We start from the raw sequence: 19,158 nt of genomic DNA on the forward strand, positions 1-19,158 counted from the left end.
ACACACACACACACACACACACACACACACACACACACACACACAAGAAAGACTCATACTCCAAGATTTTGCACAAAGCAGAAAACCCAAATATTCATCCTAGTCTCTCACCTTCTGTTGAAATCAACCTGGATGGAATGATCAATGACAAGATCAGCAGGACAGATGGGGTTTATTTTCTCTGGATTGCCTCCTAACTTTTTCACAGCATCACGCATGGCAGCAAAGTCAACCACAGCTGGCACACCCCTAAGAAAGGGGAGAATTAAGCAGAAAACATATCTGTTAAACAAGTGTTATGTGGGTTTTTTCCAGCTTTTGTTTCTGCTGAAATATTGGCAAGAGAGCTGTCTCACCAGTGGAGCAAATGATAGATGCCAGAAAAGTCAAAGCTGCTAAATACATTTCCTTGAGTGGAAATCATATCAGTAATGAGCATCATGGCTGAGTGGTACCTCTATATGCAATTTTATTCCTGCATTAAAGTTCACAACCAAAGTGGTTTAGGCAGAGAAACTGTCAGAAAGCTGGCACTTAAAAACTTGGGAACTTTTTCTATCACTGTTCCCTACTCACATGGTGGGCTAGCAAAGTCCTGGGCAAGACATATAGATCATACCCTTCAACTTCAGACCAAATTTAAAGGAATGGATGTAACTCAGAAAAGTAGGCTGTGAATCAAGTTTATATTAAGCGCATCCTTCCTTTTTATTATATTAGAGAGTAAAATATGAGTAATCGCCCTCTAAAAAAATGAAATTTGGTCTCCAGAAGGAATAAAATAACATCGTTTGAAAAAATGAAAAGGTAGGCTGTGAAGGGGTGAAGGGCTTCCCTGGTGGTCCACTGATTAAGAACCCACTTGCCAATGCAGGGCACACGGCTTCAATCCCTGATCCGGGAAGATCCCATATGTCCCAAGGCAACTCAGCCTGTGCGCCACAACTACTGAGCCTGTGCTCAAGAGCCCAGGAACTACAGCTCCTGAAGCCCCATGCACTGAGAGCCTGTGCTCTGCAAGAAGAGAGGCCACCGCAATGAGAAGCCAGCACACCACAACTAGAGAGGGTTCCCTGCTCAATGCAGCTAAAGGCCCGTGGGCAGCAATAAAGACCCGTGGGCAGCAATAAAGACCCAGTGCAGCCAAAAATAAACAAATAAATAGATTTTTTTTTTTAAGTGAGGCTGTGACAGGAAGCAGTTCTTGGGACTAGCAGGGTGTGAGCAGATTTAACAGCAGCACATCAGGCCTTGCAAACTATGTATCTCCCCTCCGGTGATACAGATCAACATTCCAAGGATGTCTGTTTAAAACCTGGCTCCCTGGGTGACAGGATGTGGGGGAGAAAAGATTCTAAGACAGTTCCACTTCATGCTGTCTCTTTCAACTTTTTTGCTAGTACACTGAGGACTAGGATCATCAAGACCAAGGACAATGACCTCCGCCGCTGGAAAAGGTGGATGAGTACCGTCCCTGAGATTATCTCTTGCCATCTGGGGTGACGGCCCTCTTTTGCTTTCAAGTGTCTCTGAATATTGAGTGAAAAATCACACAATCACTGTGTTGTTTTTTTGTTTTTGCCTTTAAAAAGCTTTCTCTACAGAGTGACAAGGGAGGGAGAGGAGAGAGTAAGGTGACCCGAGGCTCACGTAAAGTCCTGCAGGATGACTCGGGCAGGCTTAAAGGGCACTTCTATGTTCTTATGCTGCATGACCTTCCAATTCAGGATATTTTCAACGTCATTCTTCTTCACCAAAAATTGATCACAGTTCCGAATGGCTGCCTCCAGGAGAACTCTGATAGAAAATGGTAAGGATCCTAGGAATAAAAGGAGAAAGCATAACAAAACAAACAAAAAACCGAGACATCTTATTATCAGAGCTCTTTAAAGCCAATCTCCATCCAAACTAGATACAAGGCAACATCCCCTCTAGTCTTTCAACAAGGAAAGAGAGTAAAGTTAAGCTGTTCTTAACGATTTGCAATATAAGAATACTGAATGGGCTTGAGACATTCAGTTATTAGAAAATACCTACAGCCTAGGCAAAAATAAAATATTACAGTTAATTCTTTCATAGCCAGTGGCTGCCTAGCCTTAGAATCCAGTAACAGAGCTTCCCTTAAGTTATCATGAAAGAAATCAGTCTAGATTATTTAACTTGCTGTATTACTGTTAGTGAGTAAAACACACACATACACACATACAGAGTAGTATTTGTTATGAAACCTCAGTGTGTGAAAAGGAGAAAATAACCCCTTTACAAAGATTAAAATTAGACCAAAGAATAGTCATATATACCTTTCAAAGGAAATAAACACCTAAACTCCACGGAGTATGGTCATCAGTAACCACGTTTTTTATAATAAGACAATCTTTAAGAAAGGTAATCTTTAAGAAAACTTAGCTTGCTTATAAAAGAAGTGGTTCAAACTAAAGACCTATATATAGAAAATTATAAAACACTGATGAAAGAAATCAAAGAGGACACTAATAGATGGAGAAATATACCATGTTCATGGATCGGAAGAATCAATATAGTGAAAATGAGTATACTACCCAAAGCAATTTACAAATTCAATGCAATCCCTATCAAGCTACCAGCGATATTTTTCACAGAACTAGAACAAATAATTTCAAGATTTGTATGGAAATACAAAAAACCTCAAATAGCCAAAGCAATCTTGAGAAAGAAGAATGGAACTGGAGGAATCAACTTGCCTGACTTCAGGCTCTACTACAAAGCCACAGTCATCAAGACAGTATGGTATTGGCACAAAGACAGAAATATAGATCAATGGAACAAAATAGAAAGCCCAGAGATAAATCCACACACATATGGACACCTTATCTTTGACAAAGGAGGCAAGAATATACAATGGAGTAAAGACAATCTCTTTAACAAGTGGTGCTGGGAAAACTGGTCAACCACTTGTAAAAGAATGAAACTAGATCACTTTCTAACACCGCACACAAAGATAAACTCAAAATGGATTAAAGATCTAAATGTAAGACCAGAAACTATAAAACTCCTAGAGGAGAACATAGGGAAAACACTCTCCGACATAAACCACAGCAGGATCCTCTATGATCCACCTCCCAGAATTCTGGAAATAAAAGCAAAAATAAACAAATGGGACCTAATTAAAATTAAAAGCTTCTGCACAACAAAGGAAAATATAAGCAAAGTGAAAAGACAGCCTTCCGAATGGGAGAAAATAATAGCAAATGAAGCAACTGACAAACAACTAATCTCAAAAACATACAAGCAACTCCTCCAGCTCAATTCCAGAAAAATAAACGACCCAATCAAAAAATGGGCCAAAGAACTAAATAGACATTTCTCCAAAGAAGACATACGGATGGCTAACAAACACATGAAAAGATGCTCAACATCACTCATTATTAGAGAAATGCAAATCAAAACCACAATGAGGTACCACTTCACACCAGTCAGAATGTCTGCGATCCAAAAATCTGCAAGCAATAAATGCTGGAGAGGGTGTGGAGAGAAGGGAACCCTCGTACACTGTTGGTGGGAATGCAAACTAATACAGCCACCATGGAGTACAGTGTGGAGATTCCTTAAAAAATTGCAAATAAAACTGCCTTATGACCCAGCAATCTCACTGCTAGGCATACATACTGAGGAAACCAGAATTGAAAGAGACACATGTACCCCAATGTTCATCGCAGCACTGTTTATAATAGCCAGGACATGGAAACAACCTAGATGTCCATCAGCAGATGAATGGACAAGAAAGCTGTGGTACATATACACAATGGAGTATTACTCAGCCATTAAAAAGAATACATTTGAATCAGTTCTGATGAGATGGATGAAACTGGAGCCGATTATACAGAGTGAAGTAAGCCAGAAAGAAAAACACCAATACAGTATACTAACACATATATATGGAATTTAGAAAGATGGCAATGATGACTCTGTATGCAAGACAGCAAAAAAGACACAGATGTGTATAGCGGACTTTTGGACTCAGAGGGAGAGGGAGAGGGTGAGATGATTTGGGGGAATGGCATTGAAACATGTATAATATCATGTAGGAATCGAATTGCCAGTCTATGTCCAATGCAGGATACGGCACGCTTGGGGCTGGTACACGGGGATGACCCAGAGAGATGTTGGGAGGAGGGGGGTGGGGATGGGGGTTCATGTTTGGGAACGCATGTACACCCGTGGTGGATTCATGTCAATGTATGGCAAAACCAATACAGAATTGTAAAGTAAAAAAAAAAAAAAAAAGAAGTGGTTCATCTTGATACATAAGAATTATTCACTAGTATTATCCAGAAAAGGCAAGAGTACAAAGGCAGATGACATAGGAGTTGGGGAAAAAAAGGCCTGTGTTTTCATCCTCTTCCGCTATCTTTTTGTTGTTGTTCAGTTGCCAAGTTGTGTCTCACGCTGCACACCATGAACTGCAGCATGCCAGGCTTCCCTGTCCTTCACTATCTTCCTGAGTTTGCTCAAACTCATGTCCACTGAGTCAGTGATGCCCTCCAACCACCTTATCCTGTGTCGTTCCGTTCTACTCTTGCCCTCATTCTTTCCCAGCATCAGGGTCTTTTCCAGTGAAACAGCATTAGGTAGCCAAGGAATTGGAGCTTCAGCTTCAGCATCGGTCCTTCCATTGGATATTCAGGGTAGATTTCCTTTAGGTTTGACTGGTTTGATCCAGTGGATGTTGGCAATTTGATCTCTGGTACCCCTGCCTTTTCCAAATCCAGCTTGTACATCTGGAAGATGTACTTACTGCTGAAGCCTAGCTTGAAGGATTTTGAGCATTACCTTGCTAGTGTGTGAAAAGAGTACAATTGTGTGGTAATCTGAACAATCCTTTGCATTACCCTTTGGGATTGGAATGAGAACTGACCTTTTCCAGTCCTGTGGCCACTGCTGAGTTTTCCAGATTTGCTGGCATATTGAGTGCAGCACTTTCAGAGCATCATCTTTTAAGATTTGAAATAGTACTCTGCCTGGAAAATCCCATGGATGGAGGGGCCTGGTAGGCTGCAGTTCATGGGGTTGCTAGGAGTCGGACACAACTGAGCGACTTCACTTTCACTTTTCACTTTCATGCACTGGAGAAGGAAATGGCAACCCACTCCAGTGTTCTTGCCTGGAGAATCCCAGGGACAGGGGAGCCTGGTGGGCTGCCGTCTATGGGGTCACACAGAGTCGGACATGACTGAAGTGACACAGTAGCAGCAGCAGCAGCAGAAGCTAGAATTCCATCACCTCCACTAGCTTTGTTTGTAGGAATGCTTCCTAAGAGCCACTTGACTTCACACTCCAGGAAATCTGGCTCTAGGTGAGTAATCACACCATCGTGGTTATCTGGGTCATTAAGAAGTTTTTCGTACAGTTCTGTGTATTCTTGACATCTCTTCTTAATCTCTTCTGCTTCTGTTAGGTCTTTGCTGTTTCTGTCTTTTATTGTGCCCATCTGTGCATGAAATGCTCCCTTGGAATCTCTATTTTCTTGAAGAGATCTCTAGTCTTTCCCATTCTATTTTTTTTTTTTTTTTTGCATTGTTCACTTAAGGCTTTCTTATCTCTCTTTGCTTTTCTCTGGAACTCTGCATTCAGTTTGGTGTATCTTTCCCTGCCTTTCACTTCTCTTCTTTTCTCAGCTATTTGTAAGTCCTCCTCAGACAACCATTTTGCCTTCTGGCATTTCCTCTTCTTGGGGATGGATTTGGTCATCACCTCCTGCACAGTGTTATGGACTACAGTCCATAGTTCTTCAGACACTCTGTCTACCAGATCTAATCCCTTGAATCTATTTGTCACCTCCACTGTATAATCATAAGGGATTTGATTTAGGTCATACCTGAATGGTCTAGTGGTTTTCCCCACTTTCTTCAATTTAAGCCTGAATTTGGCAATAAGGAGTTCATGATCTGAGCCACAGTCAGCTCCAGGTCTTGTTTTTGCTGACTGTATAGAGCTTCTCCATCTTTGGCTGCAAAGAATATAATCACTCTGATTTTGGTATTGACCATCTGGTGATGTCCATATGTAGAGTTGTCTCTTGTGTTGTTGGAAAAGGGTGTTTGCTCTGACCAGTATGTTCTCTTGGCGAAACTTTTGTTAGCCTTTGCCCTGCTTTATTTTGTACTCCAGGACCAAACATGCCTGTTACTCCAGGTATCTCCTGACTTCCTACTTTTGCATTCCAGTCCCCTGTGATGAAAAGCACATTTTTTTTGTTGTTAGTTCTAGAAGGTCGTGTAGGTCTTCATAGAATTGTTCAACTTTAGCTTATTTGGCATTAGTGGTTGGGGCATAGACTTGAATGTTGAATGGTTTGCCTTGGACATGAACAGAGATCATTCTCTCATTTTTGAGACTGCACCCAAGTACTGCATTTCAGACTCTTGTTGACTGTGAGGGCTACTCCATTTTCTTCTAAGGGATTCATGTCCACAGCAGTCAGTATAATAATCATCGTTATTAAATTCTCCCATTCCCATTTTAGTTCAGTGATTCCTAAAATACCAGTGTTTACTCTTGCCACTTCCTTTTTGACCACATCCAATGTACCTTGATGCATGGACCTAACATTCCAGGTTCCTATTCAATACTGTTCTTGACAGCATTGGACTTCACTTTCACCACCAGACACAGCACAATTGGGCATCCTTTCCACTTTGGCTCAGCCTCTTCATTCTTTCTGAAGCTGTTTCTCTGCTCTTCCCCAGTAGCATACTGGACACCTACAGATCTTGGCGGCTCATCTTTCAGTGTCATATATTTTTGCCTTTTCATACTGTTTATGGGGTTCTCAAGGCAAGAATACTGGAGTGGTTTGCCATTCCCTCCTCCAGTGGAGCACGTTTTATCAGGCCCTGACTAGCAGGGACATGTCCTTCTGCTGTCCCATGTAGCTGGAGGACATGTCCAGTGCCCTGGCTGTCCCACTGCTGGTTCTCTTTGAGCATGTAAACCTTCACTGGCTGCTGGGCATGTTGGTCAACATTCCACCCGGGGGCCTGGGCAAAGGCCCTGCTGGAGTTGCTGGCTGGAGCTGACTGATGTTGGAGGAAACCCAGGAGTGCAGGGCTCCCCAGCCTCTCTGCTGCCACTGCTCGCCCTAGGGCCAATCCTCCACCCAGTGGCCTGACTGTTGCTGCTGGCTGCCTACTACCTACATAGTTGTTATTTAACCATGTCATTGACTCTTTTTGGGCCTAGGCTTCCTCAGGACTTTTTAATGTTTTTGAATATAGCCTGACAGGCTTGTTATTCAGATTAAATAATATACATGTACAAACACTCTCTATATCAAGTGTTATATAAATGTTGTATGTATATAATCATTATCTACTTAAAATGAGCAATGTAAGAAGGGGGTGTGTGTGTATTTCTGTGGTTAATCCAAGACCATTCAGCCATTCTCTGCTACTCCTTCCAACTCTCCTAAAGGCTGATTTATTAGGTACTTATTATGCAACTGACATGCCAATTGCTATCAGAGCACTTATATCAAAGAGCCATGTACCTACCATATCTGGGATCCTCCAATTTGTTCAAATTGAAGAACTTCTTTCCTGGTTGTGCAGGATCCAAAGGCTCAACAAGGTGTGCAAATGGGTTGCTCATGGTTCCTGATGACTACGTGTCCCTGAAAAGGACAAAGAACACTTAATTTCTCCTCTCAAAGCTGGATCTTATTTATTCCAACGAGTATTTGCCCTCTTTAACAGTTATGATACACACTGACTTCATGAAATCACTTATTATCTTTTCAGAGTGGTGGGAAGGTGGGACACAAATGAATACCAGAATGATATTCTTAGCAAAGAAAATGACCTCTGTGAAGCTCCTGTGAAAGCTAGCATTCACCTCTCAAGAGTGTACAATTCCAAACTTCTTTTGTCTTATATCTACAACTTTCCAACATGATTGCACTGATAAGACATGAGGCAGAAGGGAAATGAAGGAAGTGTCACACGGGAAATTGCAAACACATGAACATCTGAGCTGGATTCATTCTACATTGTACAACTACATAAAACCTGAACTCTGGGAAAGCAGGCTTGAGAACAGCTGTAACTGCCTCTGCAGCATTTTAAATAAACTTGTTAGTTAGGAGTCTTTTGGACTCACTTTTACATAATGGTAGCAAGAGTGTGTTCACATCAAGGAATCTTTAAGGTACCTGGTAGATGTATAAAAGGCTAAACTCACAAATAAGTCTGGAGAGGACCCTCTACCCCAGCTCTGGGCAGAACTTTTCCTATATCTTTTTATAAATTTTAAGTGGTGAACAAAAAAGATCTGGTCTGCACCATACAGATAAACAGCAATTCAAATAACTATATAACTTAGAGCAAAACACTCCAGGGCAGGAACTGGAAGACTTGCTTTCTAGATCTACCTCTTTGGCAAAAATCCTTATCAGTCCATTCTTCAGTCTTAATTATTATATAAGAATAGTAAAATTTCCCTACTTAATCCAAGGTTTTATGAATAAATATTTAAAAGTTCAACCTATTTTGGGGATGACTAATATGAAATGATCAACATATTACTATAAAATGAAAAAAATGAAAAGATATGTATCTCGATAAACCCATCATAAATTGGAAATACCATAAGCTGAAACGCATTTAATGTACTAAGCTACTGAACATCACAGTTTAGCTAAGCCTACCACGGATATTCTCAGAACTCTTAATGCTAGCTTACAGTTGGGCAAGATAACGTCACACAGAGTTGAATATCTCAGGTAATGTATTGACTACTGTATTAAAAATGAAAAACAGAGTGGCTGTTTGAGTACAGAATGGTTGTGAGGTTGTTCATCCCAGTGATGGCGTGACTGACTGGGAGCTGCGGCTACAGCTACTCACGATCACAGTAGAGTACTGTACCGCATAGCACCAGCCCGGGCAAGGATCAAAACTCAAAACTCAAAGTGTGTTTCTACTGAATGCCTACTGCTTTTGCACCAAAGTGGTAAAAAAAACAAAAACACAAACAACCGTAAGCGGAACCACTGTAAATGGAGGACTGTTTGCAGAGAAAACAGCTGTTTGTGAGGATGAACAGTGACAGTGGCTCTTGTCTCCAGAGACAGGCCCGTGTTTTCATCAAGACACAAACAGACTGGTTCCTGTAGGGAAGGAGTGAGTTAAAGTCGCTCAGTCGTGTCCAACTCTTTGCGACTCCGTGGACTGTAGCCTGCCAGGCTCCTCTGTCCACAGGATTCTCCAGACAAGAATACTGGAGTGGGTTGCCATTCCCTTCTCCAGGGGATCTTCCCAACCCAGGGATCAAACCTGGGACTCCTACACTGCACGCAGATTCTTTACTGTCTGAGCCAAGAGGGAAGCCCCTTAAGAGGGACAGAGGCCTCAAAGTCAGGACTGGGAGGACATCCTTTGGTATTGTTTGCATTTTAAACTGAGTAAAATAAAGTTGTTTGAAAATGAGTTACAAACTTAAGAGAGAGAATGTGTTCATTCACTCTGTCTGAAGGCCAGTGCTGGGCCGTTCTGATGAGAGGCAGCTGAATGAGGAGTAGCCCTGCCTTCCTAGAGTTCCCCGTGCAGGAGGGCCAGGATGGTCCGGGCACCTGTAATGGACAGGAGAGAATGCAGTGGAAAGGCATGCGTGTGAGAGAGACAGTGTGTGTGAGTGTGTGTCTGTCTGTGTAGAGGTGGAGTGCGTGGGATGTGGGCGGGGAAACAGATCTGATTCGTACCTTGTTGTTAGGAGTGGCTTCTTTCCCCTGGACCCACATAGTTTTTTTTTTTTTTTTAAATCTTCATTGAATTTGTTATAGTTTTGCTTCTGCTGTGTATGTTCTGGTTTTTGGGCCTCAAGGCATGTGGGATCCTAGCTCCCCAACCAGGGATCAAACCAGTACTCACTGCATTGGATGGCAAAGTCTTAACCAGTGGGCCGCAGTGGAAGTCCCATCCCACGTGGTTTTTGCTGGAGCTGCAATTTGGTGAGGGAGGCTAAAGGCCAAGTGACTACCTTCTCTAGGAATTCTGGAACTGAAACTAAAGAAAGGCCAGCAGGGGACGCTGGGGCATGCTGCAGCTCTATTTACAAAAGCACGCATCCCAGGTCATCTGCAGTAGAATTACCTGGGGATCTTTCTTGTTAAAAATAGACTCCTGAGTCCCAACCCCGCTCCCCAAGCTGCTGAATCAGAAGGGACTGGGGAAGCAGCAGGACCCAATAATCTCCCAGGTGTCTCTAGAAGGTGTCCAGTCTGAGAATCATTGCTGGACAGTGTGGAGGGTCAGGTGGGGAACGCCCACTTAGTTCAGAAGGCAGTGAGGTACAATGGAAGGGAGATGTGTAAGATGGTGAGGGAATGAAACCAAATACCGCCCCAGTTCAGGAAGGGGCCCTGAACAAGGGAAGCAGGCAGTGCCCGGCCAGGCAGCTCAGGCACTGTTTGCCCAGCCAAGGGAGCAGCGCCCACTTGGCTCCAGCCACAGGCTGCATGCAGGAATGCCAGCACGGTGTGGACGGTGTTCAAGCAAGGCTGGCAATCTGGATTTCCACCCAAACTCTCTTGATTTTCAAATGTTGGTAACTATATTTTCCTAAATGACTGAGTGGGCCTGTACCATGATGGCCAAACCAAACACGTTCATGGGCGAGCCCTGACCTGCGTTCTCACTCAGCCTGGCAGATGTTTTGGAGGAACAGTAGGAAACTAAAGAGAAAACTTGGGCAAAGAAACTCTGGAAGTGTTGGGGACCTTTTGCAAAACCAGGCATGGTGGCCAGGTCATATCTTTAAAAATCTTAAGTCATATTGAATCATTCCTGTTTCTCTGTCAAGCCCTAAAAGGGCTAGTTTGCCAAAATTCTATGGGCAAACCAGTTGCTAAATTGTACCCATATCTGCCATGGCGTGGTGAGAACTCAACATGTCAATTTGCTTCCCTGAAGCTTACAAATGTGGGCTTCCCAGGTGGCGCTAGCCGTAAAGAACCTAACTTGCCAATGCACAAGGCATGAGTTGCAAGTTCGATACCTGGATCAGGAAGATCCCCTGGAGGAGGGCATGGCAATCCACTCCAGTATTATTGCTTGGAGAATCTCATGGACAGAGGAGCCTGGCAGGCTACAGTCCACGGGGTAGCAAGGAGTCAGACATGACTGAAGCGACTCCATACAGCTTACAGATGCCCCCAGCAGAACTCTGGAAGTCTTACATGATTCTTGCTGTTCCTACCACCCTACAAAGCCAGCTGGTATTTCAGGATGGATATATGTCTCCCTGGTGGCTCAGATGGTAAAGAATCTGCCCGCAGTGCAGGAGACCTGGGTTTGATCCCTGGGTCGGGAAGATCCCCTGGAGAAGGAAATAGCAACCCACTCCAGTATTCTTGCCAGGATAATCCCGTGAACAGAGGAGCCTGGTGGGCTACAGTCCATGGGGTTGCAAAGAGCCAGACATGACTGAGCGACTTTCACTCATTCACTCACATATGGTGACCAGTGTGGCTCTTGTAGAAAATATGTTGTGTAACGTACTCTCCATCTGCCTCCTTTTTTTCTTTAAAAACTACATAATTATCTAGTTTCAGTACATAAATGAAGGAAATCTTACTTGCAGAAGTTAGGAGACAGACGAACCAATTACTAATTGCTAAGTATCAGGATGTACCGTTGACTTCATACCATCTTCTATAACCCTGGCCACAACTCTGTAAATTTCAGCCTATTATTACTCTCATTTTACAGCAGAGAAGACTGCAGCTCTGAGACATGAATAGCTTGCCACAGGGCAAACATCCAGTTAGAGGAAAAGCTAGGCTTTGATCTCTGGCTTTCTCTACCAGCTCCTTGGGCCACCTCTCTAGGTGTGGCAACTCCTCATCTGAAGGAGGTGCTGGCTGGAGGCCACCAAGCAACCCCTAGTGTTGATAAAAAGCCAGGAGACTTGCGGGCTTGCAAAATCCCCCTACAAGCCTCAGTTCTGAATACTAGAGTTGCCTTTCCTTCTTTCTAGGGCTCAGCCAGCACAGTGGCCTGGGCTGGGCATTGATTGCCACATGTCCCTTGCCACTCTGAGCCCCAGGTCAGTGGAAAGCAAGAGCAGCTGTATTTTTGCAACCCCAAACTGGTTTTGCTTGGAAGTTGGGAAATGTCTACTCCCCACCCCCCTCCCCCAATCCCTGCTTTAAATCTGGAGGGTTCTGGAAATCAGAGCCACTCCGAAGTTTCACTCACTTTATCGTTTGTATTTCAAATGATATTATAGGAGTTCACAGTGCTTCAGGGACCCCAAGAGGGAGCGAAAGTGACCACATTCCAAGCAGGGTGTGAGGAGAAGGATCTCTGCCTTGGGGACAAGCCAGACCAGAGCAGAATCTAGGCATCAGGGACATACGTAGGTCTGCCTGACCCTCTCCAGAACCCTCAAACCCCATCCCCAAGCCTCAAGTATTATTACTACGGGACCTGCAGGCCCCAAATTATCCCGAGATCTGTGATTTTGCTAGAAACCCCACAAACTGGCCAGGGAATCCTGTCTACTTCTACAGTTAACAGAAACCACAGACCTCGTTGCTTCAATTCCTTTCCTGTCTGCTCTGCATTGTTCCCTATCGTCTGTTTTATCTAACCCTCATTCAATACTAAAGAAAAGAGAGGAATGAACAAACAGGATTGTTTTGGAGAGAGTGGAGTGTTATCCTAGGTTTTTTCTTTTATGGAAAGAGGAAAGCTTAGTGTATACATGGAAATATGTTCGGGTTGCTGCCTCTTCTGTTCCACAGAATAAGGTGGTACTGCATGGAGGCAAAGGATAAAAAGAGGAAAAGAAAAGCAGCAAAGAGATTTTTTTAAAAAGAAAGGAAAGCAGGGGAAATGTTATATTTAAGCAGCGAGTTTGCAGCTCATTCAGCACTTGTCCTTCCTGAACACTTGTGTTGAGAAGGCCAGAACTGCTGACCTTTGCCTCTGAATCAAGCGGGACCCAGGGACAGTTCTTAAACAAAAGGAATCCAAAAAGAGACCTTTGTACTGTCTTTGAAACCCTTCACTACATCTGTGTACATTTTGAAAGAAAAGATAATTGTTTGGTAGAGGAATGAGCGTTTCTCAAAGCTAACCCATCCTGAAATACCAGCTGGGTCACTTGGCATGATCCTTACAGGTCCATTCTGTGCACGGAGGAGTGGCAGTGGGGTAGGGAGTGCTGGACACCAGAAATTAAAGTAAATCACCAAAAACACTAAACCGTAGGCATGGGTGGGCAGATCTGAGACATTTACCGAGTGAACTGTGCTCCTTGTAAAAAGCTCAGCGCAGGGACCCTTTCCACCCGCAGACAGCACTGCTGCCAAGTGACCTTTGGCCTCAGCTTAGGACGCGGGCGGGAGGCTTGGGGAGGCACCTTCACTTGTGCATATGCCGCATGGCACTAGCCCATCACCAGGCCCTGTGTGCTTGTGCTCAGTCGCTCAGCCACGTCCGACCCTTTCGCGACCCCATGGACTGTAACCCACCAGGCTCCTCTGTCCATGGCAATTCTCCAGGCAAGAATACTGGAGTGGGTTGCCATGCCCTCCCCCAGGGGATCTTCCCAACCCAGAGACTGAACCCACGTCTCCCGCATTGCAGGCAGATTCTTTTACCATCTGAGCCATCAGAGAAACCCACCACTCCCTAGGTGAGCATAGTAGATGCTGAGGATGCAATGAGATAAATCAGAGAATGTTGAGCCTTCCCTGGAAGAACCTTAGATATCACCAACAGTCCCCTGATGAGGAAAGAGAGTCCCTGAAAAGAAGGTGATAGCCTGGGGGTCACAGGTTGTTAAGTGGCAGAAAATATATCTGATTTTCCTTCCAATTAAAAGTACATATCCCTGGCAGGGGTAAAAAAAAAAAAAAAAAAAAAAAAACTTAAATCCTCCATAAATAGAGTTTAAAAAGTACTACTTAGACATATTACAGTCTTCTGGCACTTTCATGAGATAGCTTTATAATCATTCACTGAACCTTCTATGATTCAAAATTCCAGAGAACTGACAGCTAAACTTTGGGAAAACAACTTGTGGTTAAGTTTTTAACTATCTGGATGTTCTGGATGACTAGTTTTTTCCAAGAGAGGCAGACGAGTAAGGGCAAATCAATCCTATAGATGTAAATATCAGACTCACATACTATTGTATAAGTAAATAAAAACAAGAAAGATATAAAGTTAAGGTATACAGATAGTTAACAGCCACAAGAAAAGATGTTCAACATGACTTCTCATCAGAGAAACACAACCCAAGACCACAATGTCAGTGGTTTTGCAAATCAAAACCAGTCTCACACCAATAAAAATGGCTACCGTGAGAAGAAGACAAACAGATGGCTAACAAACACATGAAAAGGTGCTCAGCATCACTCATCATCAGAGAAATGCAGATCAAAACCACAATGAGGTACCATTTCACACCAGTAGAATGGCTGCTATCCAAAAGTCTACAAGCAATAAATGCTGGAGAAGGTGTGGAGAAAAGGGAACCCTCTTACACTGTTGGTGGGAATGTTGGTGGGAATGCAAACTAGTACAGCAATATGGAGAACAGCGTGGAGATTCCTTAAAAAAATGCAAATAGAACTGCCTTATGACCCAGCAATCCCACTGCTGGGCATACACACCGAGGAAACCAGAATTGAAAGAGACACATGTACCCCAATGTTCATCACAGCACTGTTTACAATAGCTAGGACGTGGAAGCAACCTAGATGTGCATCAGCAGATGAATGGATAAGAAAGCTGCGGTACACATACACAATGGAGTATTACTCAGCTATTAAAAAGAACACATTTGAATCAGTTCTAATGAGGTGGATGAAACTGGAGCCTATTATACAGAGTGAAGTAAGCCAGAAAGAAAAATACCAATACAGTATATTAACGCCTATATATGGAATTTAGAAAGATGGTAATGATAACCCTATATGTGAGACAGCAAAAGAGACACAGATGTATAGAACAGTCTTTTGGACTTTGAGGGAGAAGGCGAGGGTGGGATGATTTGAGAGAATAGCATTGAAACATGAATATTATCATATGTGAAACAGATCGCCAGTCCAGGTTCGATGCATGAGACAGGGTGCTCAGGGTTGGTGCACTGGGATGACCCTGAGGGATGGGATGGGGAGGGAAGAGGGAGGCGGGTTCAGGATGGGGAGCACATGTACACCCATGGCTGATTCATGTCAAGGTATGGCAAAACCAATACAATATTGTAAAGTAATTAGCCTTCAATTAAAATAAATAAAATTTAAAAATATATATAGCATTAAAAAAGACACAATCTCATAAACTTGCAAGATAGGTGAATTAATAATATAACTATTTTTCATGAGAAAAAAGAGAAAAGACCACAAATAACAAATGGTGGCCAGGATGTGGGGAAAAGGGAACCGTCATATGCTGTTGGTAGGAATGTCAATGGATACAGCCACTGTGGAAAATAGTATGGAGGTTCTCAAAAAACTAAAACCAGAACTACAATATGATCCAGCAATTCCACTGCTGGGTATATATCCAAAGGAAACGCAAACACTAATTTGAAAAGATACGTGCACCCCAACGTTCAAAGCAGCATTCTTTACAATAACTAAGATATGCGAGCAACCTAAGTATCCATCAACAGATGAATGGTAAAGAAGATGTGATATATATATAATATATATAATATATATATATACACATATATATAATATATATGTGTAATGGAATACTACTCAACATGAAAAAGAATGAAATTTTGCCATTTGTACCAACTAGACTTGATGGAAATAAGTCAGACAAATATATATTTTCACTTACACATGGAATCAAAGAATAAAACAAATGAACATAACAAAACAGAAACAGCGCAAAATAGACACAGAGATCAACAGGGAAGAATAGAGGGCTCAGAAATAAAACTCACACACTGATGGTCAGTTAATCTACAATCAAGGAGGCAAGAATATACAATGAAGAAAAAACACTCTCTTCAATAAGTGGTACTGGGAAAAGCAGACAGCTATGTGTAAAAGAATAACATTAGGACATTTTCTAATACTATACACAAAATAAACTCAAAGTAGATTAGAAGCCTAAATTTAAGACCAGAAACCATAAAACTCCTTGAAACATCAGTGGAACACTCTCTGACGTAAGCCATAGCAATATGTTTTTGGACCTGTGTCCAAAAGCAAAATAAAAATAAATCACGAGACCTAATTAAATATATAGCTTTTGCACAGCAAAGGAAACCGTTGGCAAAATGAAGACAACCTATGGAATGAGAGAAAATATTTGCAAATAATACGACCAATAAAGGGTTAGTTAATATTCAAAATACATAAACAGCTCATACAATTCAATACCAAAAAAAAAAAACACCCAAACAACTCAACTAAAAATAAGACCTAGAATAACCTATGTGAAATCTTAAAAATTAAACAAATTAGTGAATATTAAAAAAAAAACTCACAGATATAAACAAACTAGTGGTTAATAGTGGGGAAGAGAGACGGTGAGGAGGGCAAGACAGGGGTAGAGGACTTCGAGGTATAAACTACTATGTATAAAATAAGCTACAAAGATATATTGTACAGCACAGGGACTAGAGACAATATTTTATAGTAACCATAAGTGGAGTATAACCTTTAGAAATTGTGAATCACTGTTATACCTCTGAAACTTAGAAAAAGATCAGAAAAATATTGGTACAGTAAAATAAAATTTTAAAAACAGATATTCATTGTGGAAACATTAGAATATGCAAGTAAACAAAAAGAAGAAAATAAGTCACCTGTAACACCGTGGTGTGGAGTTCATTTAACATGAATTTTAAATATATTTGGATTAAAAAAAAATGGATTTGACCTCACATTGTTTTGTAAACTGCTTTTTCCCCCACTTATCAGTAGACCACAAACATCTTCATGGAGCCATCATGTGATTTTTTTTTCATATGGTATTTTATATCACTTTACACCATAAAAATCTCTCCTTCAGTCATATAATAATTTATTTAAATTTCTTATTATTAAAATGTGTAGGTGGTGTCCAAGCATTAACATTCAAACATTGCTTGCAATCTTTGTATACACTTCTTCAGATAGGTCCTTAATCCAGTTCCTCAAAATAAACCCTGAGCTTTCAGTTCCTCGAAGTAGGACAGCTGGTTGGAAGGATCCGAGAGCTCCATTTGGACGCACATCACCAGGCCACCAGGGAAAGGCTGTACCAATTTTATGACCCTTCTCTGAAGCAGAGTAAAAAAGAAGTGCCTAAACCAGGGAACATAATTTTTCTTTATCTTTTCCAAATTGAGAGATTAAGAAGTTAATCTTGGGCATTTGTCTAATCGCTAGTAAAGGTGAGTACTTTTCCATCCTGTTAGACATGTGAATTTCTTCTGTAAGCTCCCTGTCTGCCAGAAATGCCAAACTGAGTGACGCTGAGATGGCCTCTGGTGACCAAATGTTCTCATACCTGAAGGGACTTTGCTGAGTTATTCCTGTGGATGAGACTCAGCTCTGTAATTCAGGAGAGGCAAGGACTTGCCTCTTGGCCTCTATCTGATCTCGAGACCTGCGGTCTGCAAGATTCCCCTTTACAAGAAGGGAGCCCTGACAACCTGATGCATAACCTGACCCCACGCTCAGGTGCACTGTGCACCTCGCTGGTTAGAGCCGCGCAAGTGACCGATTCCTGACAGCGTGGGCAAAATCTCTACTGGGATCAGTGAACTCTGCTACCTGTTACCCAGACCATTTTCAAGCCCAGGCAGCAGTCTTGCTAATGGCTTTTGTAAGGGAGACTGAGTAGCTTATGGGCAGTACACTGCTAAACCGTCGCTCTTGCTAGAAGACTGTCATCATAGCTGTTTAGGTGCTAAGTCATGTCTCTCTGTGCCCCATGGACTGCAGCACACCTTCATTATCCTTCACTTCCCTGTAAAGGACCGTCGCCCAGAGTCTGCTCAAACTCATGTCCATTGCGTCAATGATGCCCTCCAACTCTTACCCTCTGTTGCCCTCTTCGACTGCCCTCAGTGTTTTCTAGCAGCAGGGTCTTTCCAGTGAGTCAGCTCTTCATATCATGTGGCCAAAGTATTGGAGCTTCAGCTTTAGCATTGGTCCTTCCAATGAATATTCAGGGTTGATTTCCTTTAGGATTGACTGGTTTGATCTCCTCGCAGTCCAAGGGACTCTCAAGAGTCTTCTCTAGCACCACAGTTAGAAAGCATCAGTTCTTTGGTGCTCAGCCTTTTTTATGGTTGTCCAACTCTCACATCCATACATGACTACTGGAAAAACCAGTAGTTTTGACTAGATGAACCTTCGTCGGCAAACTGATGTCTCTGCCTTTTTTTTTTTTTTTTAAAGATTTATTTACTTGGCTGTGGTGGGCCTTTGCTGCTGCACACAGGCTTTCTAGTTGCTGAGAGCGGGGACTACTCTTCAGTTGCAGTGCTTGGGCCTCTCACTGCAGTGGCCTCTCCTGCTGCAGAGCACAGCCTCTAGGGTGTGCAGGCTACAGCAGTCGTGGCGGACGGGCTCTAGAATGCTGGCATGTGAGATCTTCCCAGGCTAGGGATTGAAACAGTGTCCTCTGCATTGCAAGGTGGATTCTCAACCACTGGACCACGGGGGAAGCCTTGTCTCTGCTTTAGGTCTACGCTGTCTAGGTTTGTCACAAACCTAGACACTTGCTCCTTTTATTTCAAGGAGCAAGTGTCTTTTAATTTCATTGCTACAGTCATCATCTGCAGTGATTTTGGAGCCCAAGAAAACAGTCTGTCACTGTTTCCATTGTTTCCCCAACTATTTGCCATGAAGTGATAGGACTGGATGCTATGACCTTAGTATTTTCAATGCCGAGTTTTAAGGCAGTATTTTCACTCTCCTTTTTCACCCTCATCAAGAGGTTCTTTAGTTCTTTTTTACTTTCTGCCATAAAGGTGGTGTTATCTGCATATTTGAGGTTATTGATATTTCTCCCAGCAATCTTGATTCCAGCTTGAGCTTCATCCAGCCTGGAATTTAGCAATATACTCTGCAAAGAAGTTAAATAAGCAGGGTGAAAATATACAGCCTTGACGTACTCCTTTCCCATTTTGAACCAGTTCATTGTTCCACGTCCCGTTCTA

The 19,158-nt window shown here is 42.5% G+C and overlaps 1 protein-coding gene across 1 annotated transcript in view; it reads right to left on the reverse strand.

Annotated features, from left to right (window-relative positions):
• ACO1 (aconitase 1) overlaps window positions 1-19,158 on the reverse strand; it is a 69,564-nt gene that overhangs the window by 36,389 nt on the left and 14,017 nt on the right. The window contains exons 2-4 of the mRNA XM_040237182.1: window positions 7,530-7,648; window positions 1,651-1,819; window positions 112-249 (exon numbers count right to left, since the gene is read on the reverse strand). Of these exons, the coding sequence (XP_040093116.1) occupies window positions 112-249; window positions 1,651-1,819; window positions 7,530-7,626 (404 nt within the window). The 5' untranslated portion in view covers window positions 7,627-7,648. The remainder of the gene's footprint in view (window positions 1-111; window positions 250-1,650; window positions 1,820-7,529; window positions 7,649-19,158) is intronic.

The sequence above is a fragment of the Oryx dammah genome, unplaced genomic scaffold (genome assembly GCF_014754425.2).
Source record: "Oryx dammah isolate SB20612 unplaced genomic scaffold, SCBI_Odam_1.1 HiC_scaffold_1, whole genome shotgun sequence".
NCBI lineage: Eukaryota > Metazoa > Chordata > Mammalia > Artiodactyla > Bovidae > Oryx > Oryx dammah.